Source organism: Phocoena sinus, chromosome 6, assembly GCF_008692025.1.
Source record: "Phocoena sinus isolate mPhoSin1 chromosome 6, mPhoSin1.pri, whole genome shotgun sequence".
Classification (NCBI taxonomy): Eukaryota; Metazoa; Chordata; class Mammalia; order Artiodactyla; family Phocoenidae; genus Phocoena; species Phocoena sinus.
In genome coordinates, this window is record NC_045768.1 from 106,347,519 (window position 1) to 106,367,640 (window position 20,122).

Below are 20,122 nucleotides of genomic sequence, written 5' to 3' on the forward strand. Positions count from 1 at the left end.
TGGTTCTGTCCTTCAGGGCCCACCTGCCCCCAGAGCACCACCACCCCCGCGCCTTGTCTGCGAGTCCTCCAAACACACTTGCCTGGAGGTCACCTCCTCAACCCCTAAAGCTCTGGAGCCCCTCTTGTGGGCGCCACGCTCGAGGTTCTGCGACCGTGGGACTTGTCCAGCGACACCAGGCCCGGTGCAGGACGGCGCACACATGTTCCGAGGGACCCAGTAGCGAGAGAGTGAATGAACTAAACGTGACATACCCACTAGCACCCATTTTGGGGTCTGAGCAACCGTGAAAACCCCACAGCCTCGTGCAAAGGAGATCTCATTGAGTTGCAAGACAGTAAGTAGCGGCTCGAAAAATACGATTTACCCTAGGAGCTAAATCAATCTGAGACTCTTGCCTGAGAGCAGGACAGCTCCTGGCTGCCAAATTTCTGTCATTATTCGGCAGTGCTTATCTCTGAGAACAAGTCTCGGGCACTTAGGAATACAAACAAGTCCCGCCAAGACGTGCTCTGACTGGCGGCCACCTCTAATCAGCCCTCCCCGTGGCTGCAGCCCTAAGTTTGCAAGTACCTTTTATAGCAGGCGCAGGCGGAGTGATTCACCGATGCAGGGCCACCAGCGCGCTGGGCCGACTGCGTCCTCGCGGCTGTGGGCTGGGCTCCCGGACCATGAGCAGGACGGTGCAGGCCATCTCGGGAGGGCTGCTTCTCTCCCCGGCGCTGCTTCAAGCCCACGCTGGGCTACAGCTGGGTGCCACGTCCTCAGGATGTTGGCCTCAGGGGCAAGCAGGGCCCCACAAACGCTATCGGGCTTCACAGCCTGCGAGGACTGGACCGCCGGGGTGCACAACCATAACCCTCCTCCCCCAAACATCTCGCTGCAGAACCTTCGAGGGTCCACTCACCCATGCAGCAGTGCAAAGAAGTCCTCTGTCCCCCAGCTGCGGCGGCTGACGGGGGGCCCAGCGTGCAGGTCGAGGTGGACAGTGGAGCTGAGGCGTGAGAGCTGGGACACCCTGCTCCAGAGAAGCGGTCTCCCGGCTAGGTAGCCCAGAAGCTCCGATTACCTTGAACGTGAGGCCATCAAAAAGTTTCTGTTGGTCCTTGGCTCCTGAGAAAGGTCTCAACCCCACTGGCCGCGGAACCAAATCACAAGGAGCGCTGGGCTGTGGAGGTGTGCTCAGGGGACCTGCTGCTGCCCTGAACCTCTCTCTTCTAGTCTCAGTCCTGAAAAGCCCCACCCTGATCACTCAGAACCATGTCACAGCTGCCTGTGCAACAGTCTGGAATGAGCCCAAACACCCCTGCCTCAGGGTGGGGGAGAGGAAGGCAACCAGACGACCCAGACGTAGGCAGGAGATCAAATGGTTTTATTTAGAGGCTGCTGGTCATGTGACGGAAAGGCATACATGGTACAGAATTAAAAGAGGTTTAGTTCATTATACAGTACAAATCATTAAGTCTTTACAATTCATTACAGAGTCTTTGGATTTTTCTTAACTCCCATTTCATGTGTAGCAAATCAATACAGTCTCCCAAACAAAATCACTCCTTTATGTGAACCCGTCATATTTACAGAACTCCACGCGCAGAGATGCTCCAAGACTCTCCCAACACGATTAGTCAGCAGCACGCAGGAGGCATGACGGATTCCTCCGAGAGAAGGGTGCACGTGGGGACAACGGGGACAGTGCAGTCAAGGGTCTCAGGCGCACAACCCATCCCGGAGAGATGTCTGTCCATCTGAGGAGCGACAGGCAGACAGACGGGGCGGTGATCCTGGGAGCTGGCGGCGTGTGAGAGCAGGCAGGCCTCAGGCAAGTGGCTCATTGTAGCCGAGAAATTATGTACCCGTGGCCTCCTGGTCAGTTTCACAGACGGGGAACTTTAATCCAAGAGGAGGAAGTAACGGGGGCGGGGGGAGGGGGGATAAGGGTCTGAACACCTCCTAGGCCTTGCTGGCTCCGCAAGGAGCCCGCTCACAGCTCACCGAGCGACAGGGGCCTGACCCGCTGGCCGGCCACTCGCACCGCCCCCCACAGTCCTCTGGGGTCCGGGCTGGGTGACTGTGTGTGTACAGAGCAGGAGGCAGAGGCCAGGAGGGCTCCCGCCCAGCCTTGACCTGTCCTCGTGCGGCTGGGAGCCACAGATAGACGGTCCCTCCCCAGCGCCACGCAGCTGCCGCTCCTGCTGTCTTACTAAATCCCGGAGCCTGACCTGCTAAGAACCGCATCAGGGATCCTAATGCTGACATTTATTTAAAATTAGGTCTGTGTGTTAGTAAGGCGAGGACAGAAGACGCAGGGAAGGGCGAGTCCCTCCCTCCCCCCTCCACCCAATAACTCAGGGTGCGGGGACTGCCCGGCTCCTGACTTAGGGACCGCAGCTCTTCCATTCACAAGCTAACGGGAGTCTGCACCAAGAAGCAGGGCGGGCTTCCTTCACTACCTGGGAGCAGGACGGTCGCCCCCCACCCCCCCACCCCGCCCCGAGCTGCCCAGGAAGCTGGAGGCAGCAAGAGAGAGGCCGAGAGCATCCCCGGAGCCCCGCTCCATCCACCAACACAGCGGCCCAAAGGGATGTGTGGGTCATGGAGCCAGAGGGCGGGGGTCGGGACTGCTGGCCCCGTACCCCTGCGAGGACCCAGCATGGCCCCCACGCCCTGCTCTGCTCTTCCAGGGGCCGCCTCACTGCCCTCGAGGGTCCCGGGCCAACCAGGGCCCAGAGCTGGGTCAGGAGAGCCGGGCCCGCAGCTGCCTTCTGCCAGCAGTGCTGACAGATGAGGGTGCCCAGGGCAGCCCGCGTGTTGCTCTCTGGCCGCGGGAACAGCTTACCAGGAACGCCGATGGGACGACGTGGCCTCTCTAACGCCACCAACACAGGCCCAAACCCGATTCATTCTGAGAAAACCCCAGGCAAGCTGGGAGCTACAGACTCTAGAGCAGCGACAGTGCTTTCCTCCCTGGAGAAAGTACCACCTCTGCACACAACGGGCTCTGGCCACCGCCCCCAGTCCCGGCAGCCCAAGGTCAAGGGCTCTAAGGAAACGCTGCTTCCCTGGGGGCAGAGATGCTGGGCAGGGCTGGTGGGACACTCTCAGGCAGGCGGAACCGGGGACGTTTGAAAAGCAGGCCCCGGGAGGAGGCGCAGGGGAGGCCGGGAGAAGGGGAAGGGCGCCTGAGGCCTCTCCAGACAACAGGGCTCCTCCCGGCCCGTGAGCTCCGGCCAAAAACCTGCTCAGGGCAGTGACTGGGCTGTCACCTCTTCCACTTCAACTCAACCGACAACGAAAAGAGCCCGACCCTTCACATCCCCCGACCGACCGTCCCAAGCCCGTCTGTGAGGTTGCGACGCCTGTCACAGGGCAGATAGGCCCCAGCAAGTACTTGGCTCCGTAAATGAGGGTCACAAACACCCAAGCCACCTTCCATTTCTATGGCGTCTTCTCTCCAGTGCGCCTGGTGCGGACTTTCTGCCCCACCAGGCAGGTCACCTGAGGCTCTGGGAGCGAGAGCTGCCCTCCTAGGGAGCGGGTGGTGCTAGCATCCACGGAGGAGAACCTCGCACTGAAAACAGGCCTGAAGGAGGGCTTCCGTGCTGGCAAGGAGCTTACGCAGAAGAGCTGGCACAGCGTTGGGAGCGCTTAATTCAGGGACACGCCCGGCAGGTGTTCCTCGGAATGCCAGCTGAGGACAGGAAGGAGTACAAGTGGTGGCCCGCCACAGACCTGGGGCACCAGGTCACTGGGCCACCACCCTGGTAATACCAAAGGCACCGGTGGAGAAAGGGCTCTGGACCAGGGCTGTCCCAGCGAGGCCAGGCGATGCTCTGGGATGATTCACACCATCCCCAGCGCCATCCGGGCCAGCCTTGCCCGTGGCTCTGCGAGGCTCCCTGGGATAAACCCCGCCGGCAGCGGGGTGGGCAGCTCTCCCTCCGCCTGCCGGGCTGCAGCCCCAGGCTGGGCGGGCGTCAAGGCACAAAACCGCCACGGAGCTAAGCTGGTCTAAGGACCCTCCCAGAACCAAAACCGCACCAAGGCCACGATGCCTCTGACCGACTTTGTCATTGGCCACAGAAGCACAACAAAATTCTCCAGGTTTTCACTGTCAGCTTAGAGTAAGGCCACTTGTGTATCTGCGATAAAGGACACAAGGAGGGGCAGCGTCCTCCGGGAACCCCCGCCAGAGGCAGGAGGCTGGCAGCTCCCACGTGGCCACAGAGGCGGGCGGCGCAAGGCAGGCCCTGGGCACTCACATCCGGAGAATGATTGTGGCTCGCGAACAATTTCAGATTTTGAAAAAATAAATATAATAAATATATGCCAAGAACTCTGTTAAGGGAATAAATGGCAAAGAGAAAAAACTTTCTGGGTATAAAGACCCTAAAAGACCCACAAAGAAACCTCTAAGAAACCCCGTGGAAAGGAAGAGGGAAAGGCAGGAGGGGGCAGGCCCAGGGCCCCAGGCACCTGAGGTGGGGAGAGGTGCTGGGGGCTACGGGGGTGCGGGGCGCCGTCTCCACGGGAGGGAAAGGCACGAGTAACGGTTATGCTTTAAATTAAGAGGTTAACGGCGTCACCAGCACAGAAAAAAGAGCAACAGCGGCCGCAGTCGCGGCGGCCCCAGGCCCAGGAAGACGGTGGAACCCTGCTCTCCACAATCCGGGACCACGCTGGGCTCCTAGAACCTTCCACCCGCGGCCCAGCTGCGACGCTGCCTCACTCTCTGGGGAGAGGGAGAAACAGGGAGAGGTCACCAGCCCCGCGACGTGCAGAGAGCATTCCCGGCCTGTCCCCACGGAGAGGGGCTAGAGGGCCCGCCCGGGGTTGTCCCCGCAAAGGCTCGGAGGGGCCCCGCGCCCTCTGTCCGTCGCCCAGGAAGGACGGGAGGCGGCCACCCCGCCGCTCAGCTGGCCCAGGACTTGCGGTTCTCCGGGTTCCCGGGGGCGCGCTCGGCCCGCCCCGCCGCGCCCTCGGCCTTGGCCAGCGCCGCCGTCAGCGAGGCCAGGTTGGTGGCAGAGCCAGAGAGCGCGCCACTCCTACGGGTCTCGGGGGCGCCTTGCGGCCGGAGCCCCGCGCTGCGCCGCCGCCCCGCGCACGCCGCCCTGCGCACGCGGCCCGGCCTCACCAGCAGCCCGTAGCCGGGGTTGCACTTGAAGTACTGCTTCCCGCCGATGGAGCCATCGTTCTTACCTGTGGGAAGGAAGAAAGGAAGGAAGACGTGGAGGTGGCTCCCCGGCCCGTGGGACCCCTGTGCTCCCAGGCCCGCGCAGCCGGTCCCCGTTGAAGGAGCGGGGCCGGGGCAGTGCCTCCCGAGCAGCAGAGGTGGTCACTGCAGACAGATCCCGGTGGCCTCCAGCACGGCCAGGGCCTGTCACTTCTGACGCCCACGTGCCACCAAGGCAGAGCCCGTCCACTCGCCCCGCCCTCGGCACCAACCGCTGTCAGTCTGGACAGTCAAGATGCAAACCTAGGATGGATGTCGTGAGTGGAACGATTATTTTTTCCCTAAATCTATTAGATGGAAACTGGCAAATTACCAAACTGTAGCTAGTGAGATGTCACGCCTGGTGTGTCAAGATGTGGAGAAGATGCCTCCTTGGTAAAAGCAAACAAAAAATGCTTTAAGGTGAAGGTCAGCACTGGGGGGGGGTTGGGGGGAGCTGATCCCTCAGTGTCCGCCGCCCATGGTGATGGGTTGCTGGGGAACGTGATCTCTGCAGCAAAGCACTCATGAACTGTCCACACTCACGGCCTGCACCCCACAGCCTGCCTCCTCTCTTCCTCCCTCTCAAACAGGCCCACCCTCCACCAGCTCCTCTCAAGGTCAGCAGGAGTCACTCGGTCCGCCTCTCGATGTATCTCATAGGTGACCTCTCACTCTCCCTTCCTGCCTCCCCCTCAAAGGCGGGGGCCTGTGTGAGGCCCTGCCCTGTCCCTTTGGGGCTCGTCCACCCAGCCTGCCCTCCGAGAACCCTGCTGCCTCTTGGCTGCGTGTCCAGCCCGAGGTGGCCCCCTGACTGCTCTTCTCTACCAGGCATCCACCCCGCACGCCCAGTGCCCCTCCTGCCAGAACTCTGGTTCCTCGGGAGCACGCGCTCTCCCTGCTCTCCTCATAGCACTCACTACTATCACGTTTTGTTTGTTTACTTGGCAATTCTCTTCCCTCTAAAACGTAAGTCCAGGGAAACCAGAACTTTGTTTTGCTCACCAAGGTGTCCTCAAAATCCAGGACAGGGACTGGAACGCGGTAGGTGCTTAGTATTTATTTGCTGGATGAATTCGTCTGTTCGCTAATCCCCCTTTAATTCTTGAGCTCAATTACAGATAGAGATGTCTTTCCCAATTCCCCTTTGCATTTCAGCAGAAATGGAATTTAAAAAATATTCCAGCCTGTGCTGCACTAGTCTTCTACCTCTTCCATTTTATGACATTCTTGGCCAAAATTATTTTTAAAGACAGTGATTTCACAGCTGAGCCTAGGGGCTGAGAGACAGTCACTGTGGCCTGGGGTTCACTGAGGCCCCTCCCGCAACCCTCACTCTGCTGGACCAAAGGACAGCTCCTCACTGGCGACACCCAGCAGGCCACACAAGCTCTGCTAAAACCCGTCTCCACAGCCTCCAAGCCTCAGCTCAGGGAGCAGCTGCCCCACCCTGGGACACGCTGGTGGGAGGGAGAAAGGCAATCAGGCCGGCCAAGCTCAGCATGCTAGACACAGAGTGAACTCCCGCCATATCTCCTCAAGAGAAATGAGTGTGTCCACGCAAAAACTTCACACACAAGTGTTCCCCGCAGCCTTACTCACAACGGCCAAAAAGTGGAAGCAACCCAAACGTCCATCAACTGACAAGTGGATGAACAACGAACGCGTCAGGGCATCCCTGACACAGACCACAGCTGGCTCAGCCCGGGAAACTCGGAAAGTGAAATAGTCACAAGAGGCCGGGTATTTATGGCTCCATTTATGTGAAAGTCCAGATTAGGACCTTTTATATCAACTTAGGCAAAAAAGTAGATTAATGGTTACCTGGGGCTTGGGGGGGTGGGTAGTGTCTTGCTAACTGACATGCAGCTTCTTTTTGGGGTAATAAACCCATTCTAAAATTAGGGTGTACAACTCTGGAAATATACTAAGAACCACTGAATTGTACACTTTAAACAGGTGGATTTTTTAGTATGTAAATTGCATCACAATAAAGCTGTTTAAGTCAAAAAGAATCTGCAGGCCATTTGCTACAACATGGATGAAACTAGAGGGAATTATGCTAAGTGAAGTAAGTCAGAGAAAGACAAATAATGTATGTTATCACTTACATGTGGAATCTAAAAAACAAAGCAAATGAATGAATGTAACAAAACAGAAGCAGACTCACAAATATAGAGAACAAACCAATGGTTACCAGTCGGAGAGAGGGAAAGCAGGAGGAGCAAGACAGAGGTAGGGGGTTAAGAGGTGCAGACCACTATGTATAAAATACATAGGCTACAAGGACATATTATACGGTACAGGGAATACAGCCAGTGTTTTATAATAACTTTAAACGGAGTGCAATCTCTATAAATTTTGAATCACTGTGCCATACACTGGAAGCTAATACTGTAAATCAACTATACCTCAATTTAAGAAAAAAAATTGGGGGGCTTCCCTGGTGGCGCAGTGGTTGAGAGTCCGCCTGCTGATGCAGGGGACACAGGTTCGTGCCCTGGTCCGGGAGGATCCCACATGCCGCAGAGTGGCTGGGCCTGTGAGCCATGGCCGCTGAGCCTGTGCTCCGCAGCAGGAGAGGCCACAACAGTGAGAGGCCCGCGTACCGCAAAAAAATAAAAAAGAAAAAAAAGAAAAATTGGGGACTTCCCTGGTGGGGCAGTGGTTAAGAATCCGCCTGCCAATGCAGGGGACACGGGTTCCAGTCCTGGTCCGGGAAGATCCCACATGCCGCGAAGCAACTAAGCCCGTGCACCACAACTACTGACCCCACGCACTGTAACTACTGAAGCCCATGCGCCTAGAGCCCATGCTCTGCAACAAGAGAAGCCACCGCAATCAGAAGCCTGTGCACCGCAACGAAAAGTAGCCCCCACTCGCCACAACTAGAGAAAGGCCGCGTGCAGCAACGAAGACCGGACACGTTCAAAAATAAATAAATAAAAATAAATAAATGAATGAATGAATGGCACGACAAAGTACATGTTTCCTTAAGTCCTGCCCTCAGTTTTTCTGAAATGATGATCTCTTGGCTTGGAGGTAGGCCATTCTATAAGGAGACTTAAGAGACTGGTGAGCCCACGAGGCTCTTCAATCACCTCGTCTTCTGTCCTCCCCCTGGGGGACCAGGAGCCTTGGGGTGTCTTAGGAACACCTGAGGCATCTGAAGCTCCACATGGGCATTGGTTTTTGTAACCTGAGCAAGCACAGCAGACAGAGCTGCTGTGACAATTGAAATGCAGACGCTTCTGTGACTAAAAAAGAAAAATCAGGATTTAAATTCACCAAATTAAGAGTAGCTTTCAATTAAGGTCTTTGGTTTCTGAGAAATTTCTGCAGGTTAAAAAAAGAGAATCTGACTCTGAAAACGCTTAGGAATCTCTTATCTAGACAAAATTCTTCATTTTGGAAAGTGGCGACCCAGGGGCTCAGAGACGTGAACGATGTGCCCAAGGGCACACAGCAGGCGCTGGGCAGTGTGGGGCAGGGCCGACCACGGGGGGGCATGGTGAGTCGCCCCGGGACCCGGAACCTGTCCCAAAGCAGCAGCACTAACCTGAAGGTAAGTCTAGCTCCACTCCGACCCACGTGCCCTCCTGGAAGTCAGTGGGCCCCACGTATCTCACGATGCCCGTCTTGGTGGTGCCCACGGTCACATATTCTCCCTCTCTGAGCCACTCTGGGACCTCACTGGCTTCTTCAGAATCCGAGGAGACTTCCAGCTTTCCCGGGGCCTCTGCCCCAGCGCTGCCGTCGCCCGGGCCCCCTGAGGCCAGCGGATCCTCCTCGCTCCCCGAGGGGCCACCAGGGTCCCCGCCAAGCATGCGTGTGAATGACTTCAGCTCCGAGGTCCGCACCTTCTGGATCCTGAAGGGAGGGGCCGGAGTGGGCGGCTGGCACCGAGGGTCAGCAGGCGCCGGCGGCCTGGAGACGTCGGGCCCTGGGCCAGCGGCCGGCTTCGCCTGGGGCTGGGGGCTCTCCGCCTTCTGGGGGGCGGCGGCAGGGTCACTCCTGCCCCGCCGGTCAGGCGCAGGGGGGCCTGCCGCCTCGTCCCGCTTCACCGCTGCAGCCCCGACAGGGGCCGCGGCCGCGCCATCTCCCTGCGCCATTCGCTCCGCCGGGCCGGGAGGGGCGCGGGACGTGACGGGCGCGGCTGGGGGCTCGGGTTCGGGGGTGGCCGGGCCGGGGCCAGGAGAGGGCAATGCCACGGTATCCAGGCCGGGGCCGCAGGCGTCCGACAGGGTGGCAGTGGAGACACTGTGCGAGAAGTAGCCGCTGGACGCCTCGCTCAGGGGGCTGGGCGGCCCATCCGCGCCCTCAGGGGCCGGGGAGGTGGGCGCGGGTCTCGGGGGCCCGTCGTAGGTCTTGGGCGAGGGGGCGGCCGGCAAGGCCACGGGCACGTCGGAGGCCACGCACAGCCCCGCGCTCTCTCGCTGAGCCTGGAGCAAGGAGAGGAGAATTCACAGTTAGGCGTCCGCTCCCCAAAGCCTGGAGACCAATGCTGTTGTCAGCGGGGACATGACAGCTCCAACGGTGGGACAAGCGCAGCCGTGCAGCAGGGCGGACCCGGTTCCCACCTCAGCTCCCCTGTTCTGCCGTGCGACCCCCATGAACCAGATGCGCAGGCCGAGTAGGCTCCACGCTGGCGCTGCCCCTGCTGCGACTGAGGGCTAAGCAAGACGGCCACGGGTGCCCCTCATCGCCTCTCCTTTCCGTAAATTGCAGATCTTAACAGCTGCCTGTGATGGCATCATTTCTAGTAAGAGTTCCATATTTGGTCCTAGTCTCGTTTTCGGGCACAGAACTCCCAAAACCCTTGGGGTTTCCTACTACGTGGCAATAACAATAAGGGCTTCTTGATACTCATAACGAGGCCCTTTCAACCACGTCGGAGTTTGTTACGGGGGTGACTTTTGGAAAGCCCCCAAGGAAGGGGGCTGGTTGCCAGGGGGAACAACCATGTGACTAGAGGATTCGAACTTCCCATCCCACCCCTGACCTCTGGGCAGCGACTGAAGGCTGAACCGATCACCAATGGCCAATGATTGAATCAACCATGCCTACACAATGAGGCCTCCGTAAAAACCCAAAAGGACAGGGTCTGGAGAGCTTCTGGGTTGGTGAACGCGTGGCAATCTGGGGACAGCGCTGTGCCCAGGGAGCGTGGAAGCTCCCCACTCTTCCCCTACGCATCTCTCCCAGCTGGCTGTTCCTGTGTTACATCCTTTTATAATAAATGGATAATCTAGTAAATAAAATGTTTCTCTGAGTTCTGTGAGTCACTCTAGCAAATTCATTCAACCTGAGGAAGGGGTCATGGCACCCTCTGATCTGGAGCACACTGGACTTGGCATCTGAAGCGGGGACAGTCTTGTGGGGCTGAGCCCTCAACCTGTGGCATCTGACACTGTCTCCAAGTAGATGGGGTCAGAAGCCGAGTTAACTGTAGGACACACAGCTGGTGTCCGAGAATCGCTTGGTGGTGGGAACGCATACGGGGCGGCCACCTCGGCGATGCGGTACAAGGTAGGCAGACCAGGCCCTCACACAGAGCGTGGCACACAGCAGGCGCACACCTCCCAGTGCCTCCCACTTCCCTGCACTCAGGCTCAGAACTCTTGCCCCCGTGTGAACGGATCCCCCTGCCCAATACCAGCTCCACGGGGAGACTGACAGCATTGCCGGAGGCCAGAAGAGCACTTTCCTCCTGCAAAACTGAAATGATGGTCTCACTGGAGGATCTGGAAGTGCCAGGGCACAGCTCCACCAGCTCGGGCAGGAAGCAACAACCCTGGGGCCTGCGGGCGGGGAGGCAGGGGGAAGAAGAGGAACAGAGGCTGCCTGCAGGCTGTGCCCTTCCTCTGAGAGGCCGTCTTTCAAGCTGCTGCTCAAGGATGGTCCCATGTCACAGATGGTCCCTCTGGTCCCGGGAGACTCAGGCCGAGGAGCAGCCAGCCTGGCGAGCAGGGCCTGAGCGAGGCCAGAGCCACGCTGGCCTCTCCGCCTCACGTCACCGGGTCCGAGGGAGCCTGCAGAGACGCGCAGAGCCCCATCGCCTGGGGAAGACGACAGTCGCGGCTGCGCCGAGCTCTGCGGTTTCTGGCGCGCTCTAAAGGTGTCTTGCCTTGATAACTTAAGCCATTGGGAGAAGGTGGCGGACTATCTTTCTATTCCCAGTGCACAATGACAGGGAACGGGAGACAGAGTGGGGAGTGGGTTGGGGGGCGAGAGGGGTGCTGCTCAGAAAAAGAAATGTGTTTTCAATATTTACAGAAAGATTATTTATAGTACGAGAATGGCCATTTTCCATTTGAAATACAGGATTTATTTGAACTGGGAAACAGCTGAGATCTATAAGTCTCTTACAGTTACTTGGCTTAACTCAGCAATTTGATAAATCGTGCATTTTCACGTGAATTGTCATTTATATTCCTGTCTCCAGAGGCCCTCCTTCCCCCACAAGGCACACTCTCAGGGTACAAAATTAACAGCACCTCTTGAGATTAACAACCCATTTTTGTGATGGATCTCTGGGCTGCAAAATTTACTAAATCCAATAGATCAATAACTGTCACCAGTATAAATACTCTAAAAGATTAGGCAATCCTTCAATCATTTTTCTTTTGCAACTTGTACATATTTTATTTACTCTTTTCTATTTTAGTTTTAATATCACTGACTGGGCAGGGAAGAATACGCAAACAAAATTACAACAGTCTAGAATCTGAACAATAACTATGGCCCTTAAATAGCCTGTGTTCCCCACTCTCCAGGGTCCAACCCACCATTGCCAAATCTGCTGTCTGCTAAGGGCAGCTGGGCCCGTCCGGAGGGGGACAGTCCTGCAACAGTGCCCTAGAGCTCCTTGCTGTTCCCCCATCAGCGCTACTGGATCCTCTGATGTGGGCCAGAAAGTACTCGCTTTACAACACGGCCCAGACAGGCTAAAGGATTCACCCAAAGGCTCCAGTAAGTGAAAAGCCAGGGATCAGAGGTCACATCCACAGCGACAAGAAAAAGGTGATGGGAGGCGGCAAAAGGCGAGCCCAGATAACCCCCGTTCTTTCCTGCTGACCGAGCGCAGCTCAGATCCTTCCGCTTCGACGCTGCGGCGGCCGCTCCCACTCGACTGGAGCTGCTATGTGAATGAGAACCTCCCTGCGTCTTTGGGTTACACTTTGCCACTGACATTCCTAAGGCTGCCAGAAAGCCTGGATGCGAGTGAGCCAGCAGGATGCTGAGCGAGCCAGCGGGATGTGCAGCAAAGCTGCGCAGAGCACGCAAGGCAGCGCCCTTACGCGAGGGACTCCGTCTCATTCTGCCCCACCGGCCTTGGGACCCCAGTCCTGCCTCCGAGAAATGATAAACCCAACTCATAGGGGGCTGGGGGGGGAGGGGGGGCGTTGGGTGTCACAGCTCTGTCTTCAGTTAAATTCGTGAACACCAAGGATGTCCTGCATTGCAAAGGGCTGTTCAGAAAGTAGTAAATTCTTGAACGTCTAAATTTTCTTTCGAATTATTTGGCCTCTTTTCCTATTGTTTTAATAAATAAAATTTCCCTATGATGATACCGCATTTCCTAAGAGGATGAACACACAGTGGGAGAAAAGAGATTTGCTATTCATAAGATCAGAAGTGCTGTTCATCTGTGGGAGATCATAAGAGACTGTTTTCTCCCCAGCTTAGCATATCAGTCTTTTCACGCTGATATCATGAATCAGAATGAAATGTAAAACTGAGAATTTAGTCAACACTTGGAATAAGGAGATTGTTCTGTTTATAGAAATCGCCTCTACCTAGCAGTGGGCTATTAAAGCCACAGACTACATTAGCAGTCAAGCACCTAAAAGTTTAGCAATCCTATGATTAACAAGTTGAAAACAGAAAAGTGTAACAAGCAAAATGTAGAGGGAGAAGACGGTGACCTATATTACAGTTCATTATCAAAACGGGAATGCTAAAATAAAAAACCACAGGTGTGGACTCAACAATTATAGCATCGGGGCCACCCACGGTATGTGGGGCAGCCACCAGCAAAGGCGCCACCAGGCCCGACTCACTCACCTCCACCATCCTGGGCGTCCCGGCATCTGGGAGGGCTGACTGCACCATGATTCGAGGCACGGGCTGAGGAAACAAGGGAACAGGTGGACACAGGGATCAGGGGAAGCAGAACAGAATAACCAGAGAAGATTTCAACTGAACAGACAGGAGGGCTGTCAGGATGAACCACACAAAGCGAACTCTTACAACTTTCAGGAATTCTAACAAGTCACTGCCTAGCAGGCCTGCCCAGGGCTGGGGTCGGGACGCTGCAGAGGAAACATGAGAAGCCGGGGACTCGGCCAGCTGCTCGTGCCCAGCTGGCAACACCAGACACGTGCTGAAGACAGTAAGGTGTATGGTGTGCTCTCTCCACTCTCGCACGGCACACGTTAGCCAAGGGCTGCGTCTCTACATACAAGCGTTACAGGACTTCACTGGCCCGGGAAACTCCTGGTCGAGAGGATCACAGGCAGTGTCGTCACAGGAAGCAAGGAGGACAGAAGCCAGTGTGGCTGGAGCACGAGGCACAGCAGGGCAGGGATGTGGACAGAGGCTCTGGGGTCTGAACTAAAGCTCCTGGGCAATGGTAAGGACCCCTGCAACGCCTGGGCAGAGAGGGCAGGACATGAAGACCGACCTGCTGGCAGAAGGCAGGCTGGCTGGAGAAACAGTGCAAGAGTGAGGCGGGCCAATCACAGGCTCCAGCAACAGAGCAGGGGTGAGTGACGAGAGCCTGAGTTAATGGGCACAAGTGACATCACAAGAACGGAGCAGGCTGCTTATGGACACGTGGTTCAAGGAACATTTACAAAAAGAGAGAGTAAAAAAAAAAGACAAAAACTAGGGGGCTTCCCTGGCGGCACAGTGGTTAAGAACCTGCCTGCCAAGGCAGGGGTCATGGGTTCGAGCCCTGGGAAGATCCCACGTGCTGCGGAGGAACTAAGCCCGCGTGCCACAACTACTGAGCCTGCGTTCTAGAGCCCGCAAGCCACAACTACTGAGCCCACGTGCCACAGCTACTGAGCCTCTGCTCTGGAGCCCATGTCCGAAAACAAGAGAAGCCACCGCAATGAGAAGCCCGTGCACCACAACAAAGAGTAGCCCCTGCTCGCCACAACTAGAGAAAGCCCGCACGCAGCAACGAAGACCCAACGCAGCCAAAAATAAAGAAAAACAAAAACAAGCCCCAGGATAAGGAAAACAGACCTCAAAGGAGGAGCTGGTAACCATGAAGGAGTTGGTAGCTGCTGAGTTCACTACAGCAGGTGGGGAAGGGCACAGAGTAGACGCAGTCATCTCGAAGAAGCCCAGGGTCCACCACATCCGCCTTTATTCTCTCAACCAACGTCTGGCCCCTTCCCAGGCCTGCCTGCTCCGACACACAAGTCTGGACCTCGCCTCTAAGAGGGCTCCGTCCTGGCAAAATGAACACGTACCCGCAGTCCTGTCTCACAGAAGGAGTCAAAATTGGGTGTCGGAGTTTGTTACCATGGAGTTACGCGTGTCTCTTCTCTTGCTGGCTCACTGATCTACTATCTAATCTAAGTTGCCCGGAGATCCCTCCAGGTCCCTTCCTCTGGCCCTGAGCACTCCAGGCCCTCCCAGGTCCCTGGTGCATCTGGGGGCCCAGGGGCCTCTGCTGTCACGACTCCCCAGACAGTCTGCAGGCACGAAGGCTGACGGCCAAAGTCTTGCTTCCTACTTGGCAGCCCAGACTCTTAATTGAAGGGAGAAGAGCCCACCTGCAACAAGATGGCCCACTGAGGGTAGGTGTCGACCTGCTGTGTTCACACACCAAACAATCGCGTTTCAGCAAAGGTACCGCTACAACCAGTTACGCCCTGGGACTGCCTTTGGGAGAAAAGTGCTAGAAGGGATTAATTTTGTAGAGGTGAGGGACCAGCAACAGGATTTGGGCAAAAGCACAGAGGAGAGGCGATTAAATAGGAGATGGTAGGAGATCCAGCTAAACAGATGGGAGGACCTAGGGATAAAGGAAAGGAAGACGTACTCTACCCTGCAAACACTGGGGAATTCCTCGGGGTTGAAGGCCAGGGAGAGCGAGGATCAGACGTGTGTTTAAGAGAGCCGGTGTGAGCAGGCAACAGCACAGAATGAGGGAGGATGCCCGCTGGCGGCAACGCCACGGACCCCCCGCCCCCCGCCGGGCTCACCACTCCCTCCCACCCTCCGGCACCTGCCCCGTGCTCCCCGCTCCCTTTCAGGGGTTCTCCACTTCAAGCACGTACCCTTCACCCTGTCTTACAGTCCTTCAGTGCACGGCCTACTCCCTTTATTTGTATTTTCCCCATAGTGTCTGAAGTCCCCCACGAACGGAAAGGTGTTCAGAGCGTAATTCTCAGTAAGGAAAGAAAAAAGTTTGTTAAGCTGGAACTCCAAAATACTTACATTCTTCAGTTAGATCTTATTTAAAACCGACAAGATTGGTGTGAAACATTCTCCCTTAAGGCGTAAAAATCCCACCAAGAATGGAACTATAGCCACCCAGGATGAAAGACTTTCTAAGATTCTTGTCCTCCTGAATGGAGCATGGAAACATAATTGATACTTTTCTTTATGATTCAGAGTGATTTAAAAAATCCAGTAAATGTTTGGAAAAGGATCTGCTGAAATGAATTAAAGGGCCAGCTTGACTGGGACGCGATGCTGGAATCCAGTGGACCCATGGGGCTTCCTGGTGGGGCAGGGCCCCTGGCCGAGACTCTGTGGCTCCAGGCTACTAAGCTGAAGACTTCGAGTCTACCCCTGACCATCACTCACTCTCAACAACCACTTCTCCATCAGGCAACAGATCTGCTCCACAGAGATGCCTGCCCAACCCCCAGCATTCAGATGACTGGTGAGAACCAGACACTGGATGATTAGACACACCTGAAAAGGCTGAAAGCCGTGTCAACAATAAGATCACATCAGGTCTGAGTGGGTCCTGAGTGCAACTTCAAGAACTTTGACCACACCCACTTCGCTTCACACACTGGTAACTTCGGGGTGTCCCCTCCAAGGGGTGCTAGGTAGCAGTGGTTGCCAAATACCAACTCTGGACAAGAGGTGACCACAGGTGGATACTTCTCCAGCAAGGGACATGCTAAAGAGGGCAGGGGCACAGACATGCAGGACTGGCCGCGTACTGCTTTCTATGGAAGCTAGGTGCTGAGTACCTAGGGATTCACTGGAATATTCCCTCTACTTCTGTATATTTCAAATTTTCCCATAATACTGCCCTACATGATGAACTTAACTGGGGCTCTGCTTCAATGCATAAACTTAGCTCAACAAGGCTCAGGTCTCAGGCGTACAAGGCATCGCAATAGCGCCGTGGGAACACAAAGACCTGAAGAATACGGGCTCGCTCGCAACGAGGCAGCAATCCAGTTTGGGGGAAGGACGGTATGCAAATAACAAAAACGTCAAGGAAAATGACAGCTATCAGAATGACAGTTTCAAAGCAGAGGAGATTCTGAGGAGGAAGGGGTCATCCTGGGACCAGGCCTAGAACACCTCCATGAGGGTGATTTCACTTGTGAGACAGGGCTTGAAGACGGAATGGCTTTTCCCACAGCTGAGGGACACCTCGAACATGAAGAGCGGCGTGACAAAGGCAGGCTACCCTTTGCGTCTGGCAGTGTTCCCTCCTCACTTCCCTGCCCAGGAAAAGCTACTCAACCTTCCAGGAGGTCTTAGGAGAGAGAGGATGATCTAGACTGACCAGTGCTGGGCAGAGGCAATGGAGGTCAGGGTGTGCAGAGGAGGCCTTGTATGTAAATTTATGGTGGATTTTCACAGGCAATGAAGAACTATCAAAGGTACTGAATGAAGCGGCCATAAGAATTAGGCTAACAGAAGATTATCCCTAAAGAGGGCAGACAGAAAACTTGGAGAGGTCAATTAAGCAGCTGCTTCAATGGCTCAGCGGAGAGCCGGTAACATAAGAGCCTGCACTTGGATGGTAAGAGGAAAAGGAAAGAGAAATGAAAATTTACAGATATGAAGGAGACTCCTGAACACCTGGAAACCGGGGGGAGAGCGAAAGACGGTGCCCAGGAAGAAGGGACGACAGGGCGAGGGTGACGGTGGCCTCAGCAGAAAGAGTATGCACACGCACGATCATGGGGGGAGGGGTGCAAGGGAGGGGGTACCAGCCTTCTGTAGTTGGCCATGGCCTTCGGTGAATTTAGCAACCTTAGCAAGGGTACAAAAGTACCTACAAAGTGCACTGAAATCTTCAGAGTGTCATCTGTCCTTCACACGTAACAGCTCACACTTCCAAATGGTGCTGCTTGCACTTTAATGCTCTTTTACACATCCCCCGTGCGGGCGGTTGCCTCCGATCTCAAGAGCTCAAAACACTGCAGATCATAAGTTCATGAATCCTTATGACACATCTGGTAACTATTAATAAAAATGACTGCAAAGTATTTTGCAGCTATAAATATTAAGAAGTCCCACGAGGCTCACGAATATAAGTATAATTATCTACATTTCACACTACAGAAACCAAGGCTCAGAGGCATTTACCTAACGGTTAAATGCATACAGACTGCCCAGGGGGGTCAGTGACAGGCCTGGAGGCCAGCTGAACCTGCCATCGTGCTGTCCCGAGGGGGGCTCAAACCTAGTAGATGGGCAGGTGGCAGGCAGAGGGTTGCTCCGAAGCATTTCGGGGAAAAGCTGATGGTCACTTCTCACACCATACCTTGTCATTTACTAAACTCTGGTTTTCACATGCCACCTGAATGAAAACAGAGCAGACTGGCTCAGAATTTCATAACTAGGCGTAAAAGCTAATTTGGAGACCTCCTTGCCCCAGAATAAAGCCTTAAGTCCTTGGCATGACTTGAAAGAACCTCACCTCTCACGAGGCTGCACTTCCCTCGCTCGGCATGCTAACCCACTCTGCGCTGAACACGCCGTCCTCGCGCTGTCCCTTCCCCTAGGGTATCACATTCCACCTGGTGAAGACCTAGTCATCTTTAAGTCTCAGCTCAAGCAACACCTACTCTTCCTCAAACTGCAGGTAAAATGCCGCCTTCACTGTGTCACCCCTGACACACACATTCAGCACCTACAACATCATCCTATTTATCTGTCAATGTGTCTCGACGGGAGCCCCTCTCGACTGCAAGCTCTCTGCAGGGTAGGGGTTATGTCTCATTCATCTCATCCATAAACAGGAACTTAATGTTTGTTGAATGAATAAACAGTTAAATAAGTGAATGAATGAATTACTTAAGTGACATGAAGGCTGAATTGTACAGTTAGATAGGATTTGGAAAAATCCTATCAAAATCCTATCAAATTCCAAAATTTGGGCATGGGGTAGGTAGAGGGCAGAAGAGATATCAGCTGAAGCAAAAAATCATCACTTTGTTCAAAAAAAATTAAATTTTCTGATGTAGTTTTTTGTTTGAAAATGAACCTTTCCTAAAAATCACCCCTTACCCTGAATTTGATAAATTCTTACATGTCATTTTCTAATGGCTCCTAAGTGAATATGATCCTCTAAGTCTTTTTTTGTTTGTTTTTACAACTCTAACCAATCACTTTAATCCAAGCATAGGAAAATACAACAAGAGATGTAAGATTTATTTTTGCCATAAATACTCAATAGCTAACCTTTGATATTCATGCTGCTAAAGTGAGGAAAATATGAGGAACACCACTGAGCCGCGGCAGTTCACATAAACAAGATACTTCCTCATCTCTGAACATGTTCTGGTAAAGTAATAAACATTAGATAAAATCAGACACGTGCAATTACTAAAGATCAAGAACCAGCAACAGCCTAACCAATATAAACAACTGTTTAAAGGTTATGTTAATCAGAGGCAGGGTGGTGAGGCTGGCAGTGCCCCCCACGCGGGTGCGGGGACAGGCGCTCCAGCCACCACGGAGGGGGTGCCCTCGGACCCAACCCGGCACCAGCCTGGGCTTGCGAGCAGCCTTAGGAGCTGCACTCTGGCTTTCCAGAGGGATCCAGGTAAGACTGTGCTGGCCACGATGACGCCAGCACTTTTATCCACCTGGCAGTTACAGTTCTTAGTTTAAATGAGTAACTTGGCATTCTAATTGATCCCTCAGTCCTTTGTGTAGACCTGATCACCTCTGGGTGATCACATCTGGAAGGTGGTGATCCAGACCACAGGAATTCTCTAAGCAATGCCACCCAGGGAGGATGGCGGGTGGCCCCCAGCTGGTCCTCACCAGAGACACTGTTACCCTACCTGGTACACGCTCCTTCCAATCAGTGACGTTAAAGTGTCACTGTGTCAAGCGTGGGATGGTGAGTTCACTTTTCTGACCAATATTCCAATCCCTCATGAGGTATGTACATACATTTGAATAGATTCTTCCAGTTTATTCTATTCCAATCCATCTTCCAAACTGCAGTCAGAGGGGCTTTCTGAGACACAAATTTGACCACGTCACCCTCCTGCTTTGTCAATGATCCCTCATTGCCCAGAGATAATATTTTTGGAAAGAAATGAACAAACAAAACCAAAGATGGATAGATCCTACCCAGTGTATTTCCACGGCATGACTAGTTCCTCCTTCAAATACTTTATAGTCATTCATCCTACAAATATAATCGCTGGCTATTTTTAATCAAACCCAGTGAAATCTCTTCAGATCACAATTGTGCATTGTTTTGTTTCTTGAATATGTCTCAGTTCTGCTACTCCCTAGGCTCTGACCTTAGTTAACCCACCTGAGTCTCATCTTCCTCTCTGTCCAACTCAGTGTCTAATATCACCCTTTAACTCTGCGTGTCCAACATGGCAGCCACCAGCCACATGGCTTCTAAGCACTTGACATGTGGCTGGTGTGACTGAGGAAGTGGATTTA

The 20,122-nt window shown here is 54.4% G+C and overlaps 1 protein-coding gene across 2 annotated transcripts in view; it reads right to left on the reverse strand.

The window, feature by feature from the left end:
- Positions 1 to 582: 582 nt before the first annotated feature.
- The window catches only part of KIF13B (kinesin family member 13B), a 190,172-nt gene continuing 170,632 nt past the window's right edge, over positions 583 to 20,122 (reverse strand). The window contains exons 38-41 of one of the 2 annotated variants that reach the window (XM_032634809.1): positions 13,277 to 13,339; positions 8,769 to 9,651; positions 5,132 to 5,196; positions 583 to 1,069 (exon numbers count right to left, since the gene is read on the reverse strand). In XM_032634809.1, coding sequence (XP_032490700.1) covers positions 806 to 1,069; positions 5,132 to 5,196; positions 8,769 to 9,651; positions 13,277 to 13,339 — 1,275 coding nt within the window. In that variant the 3' untranslated portion in view covers positions 583 to 805. Of the gene's footprint in view, positions 1,070 to 1,351; positions 5,197 to 8,768; positions 9,652 to 13,276; positions 13,340 to 20,122 lie in introns of those variants that run through there. The other variant, XM_032634810.1, reaches the window with a different exon arrangement.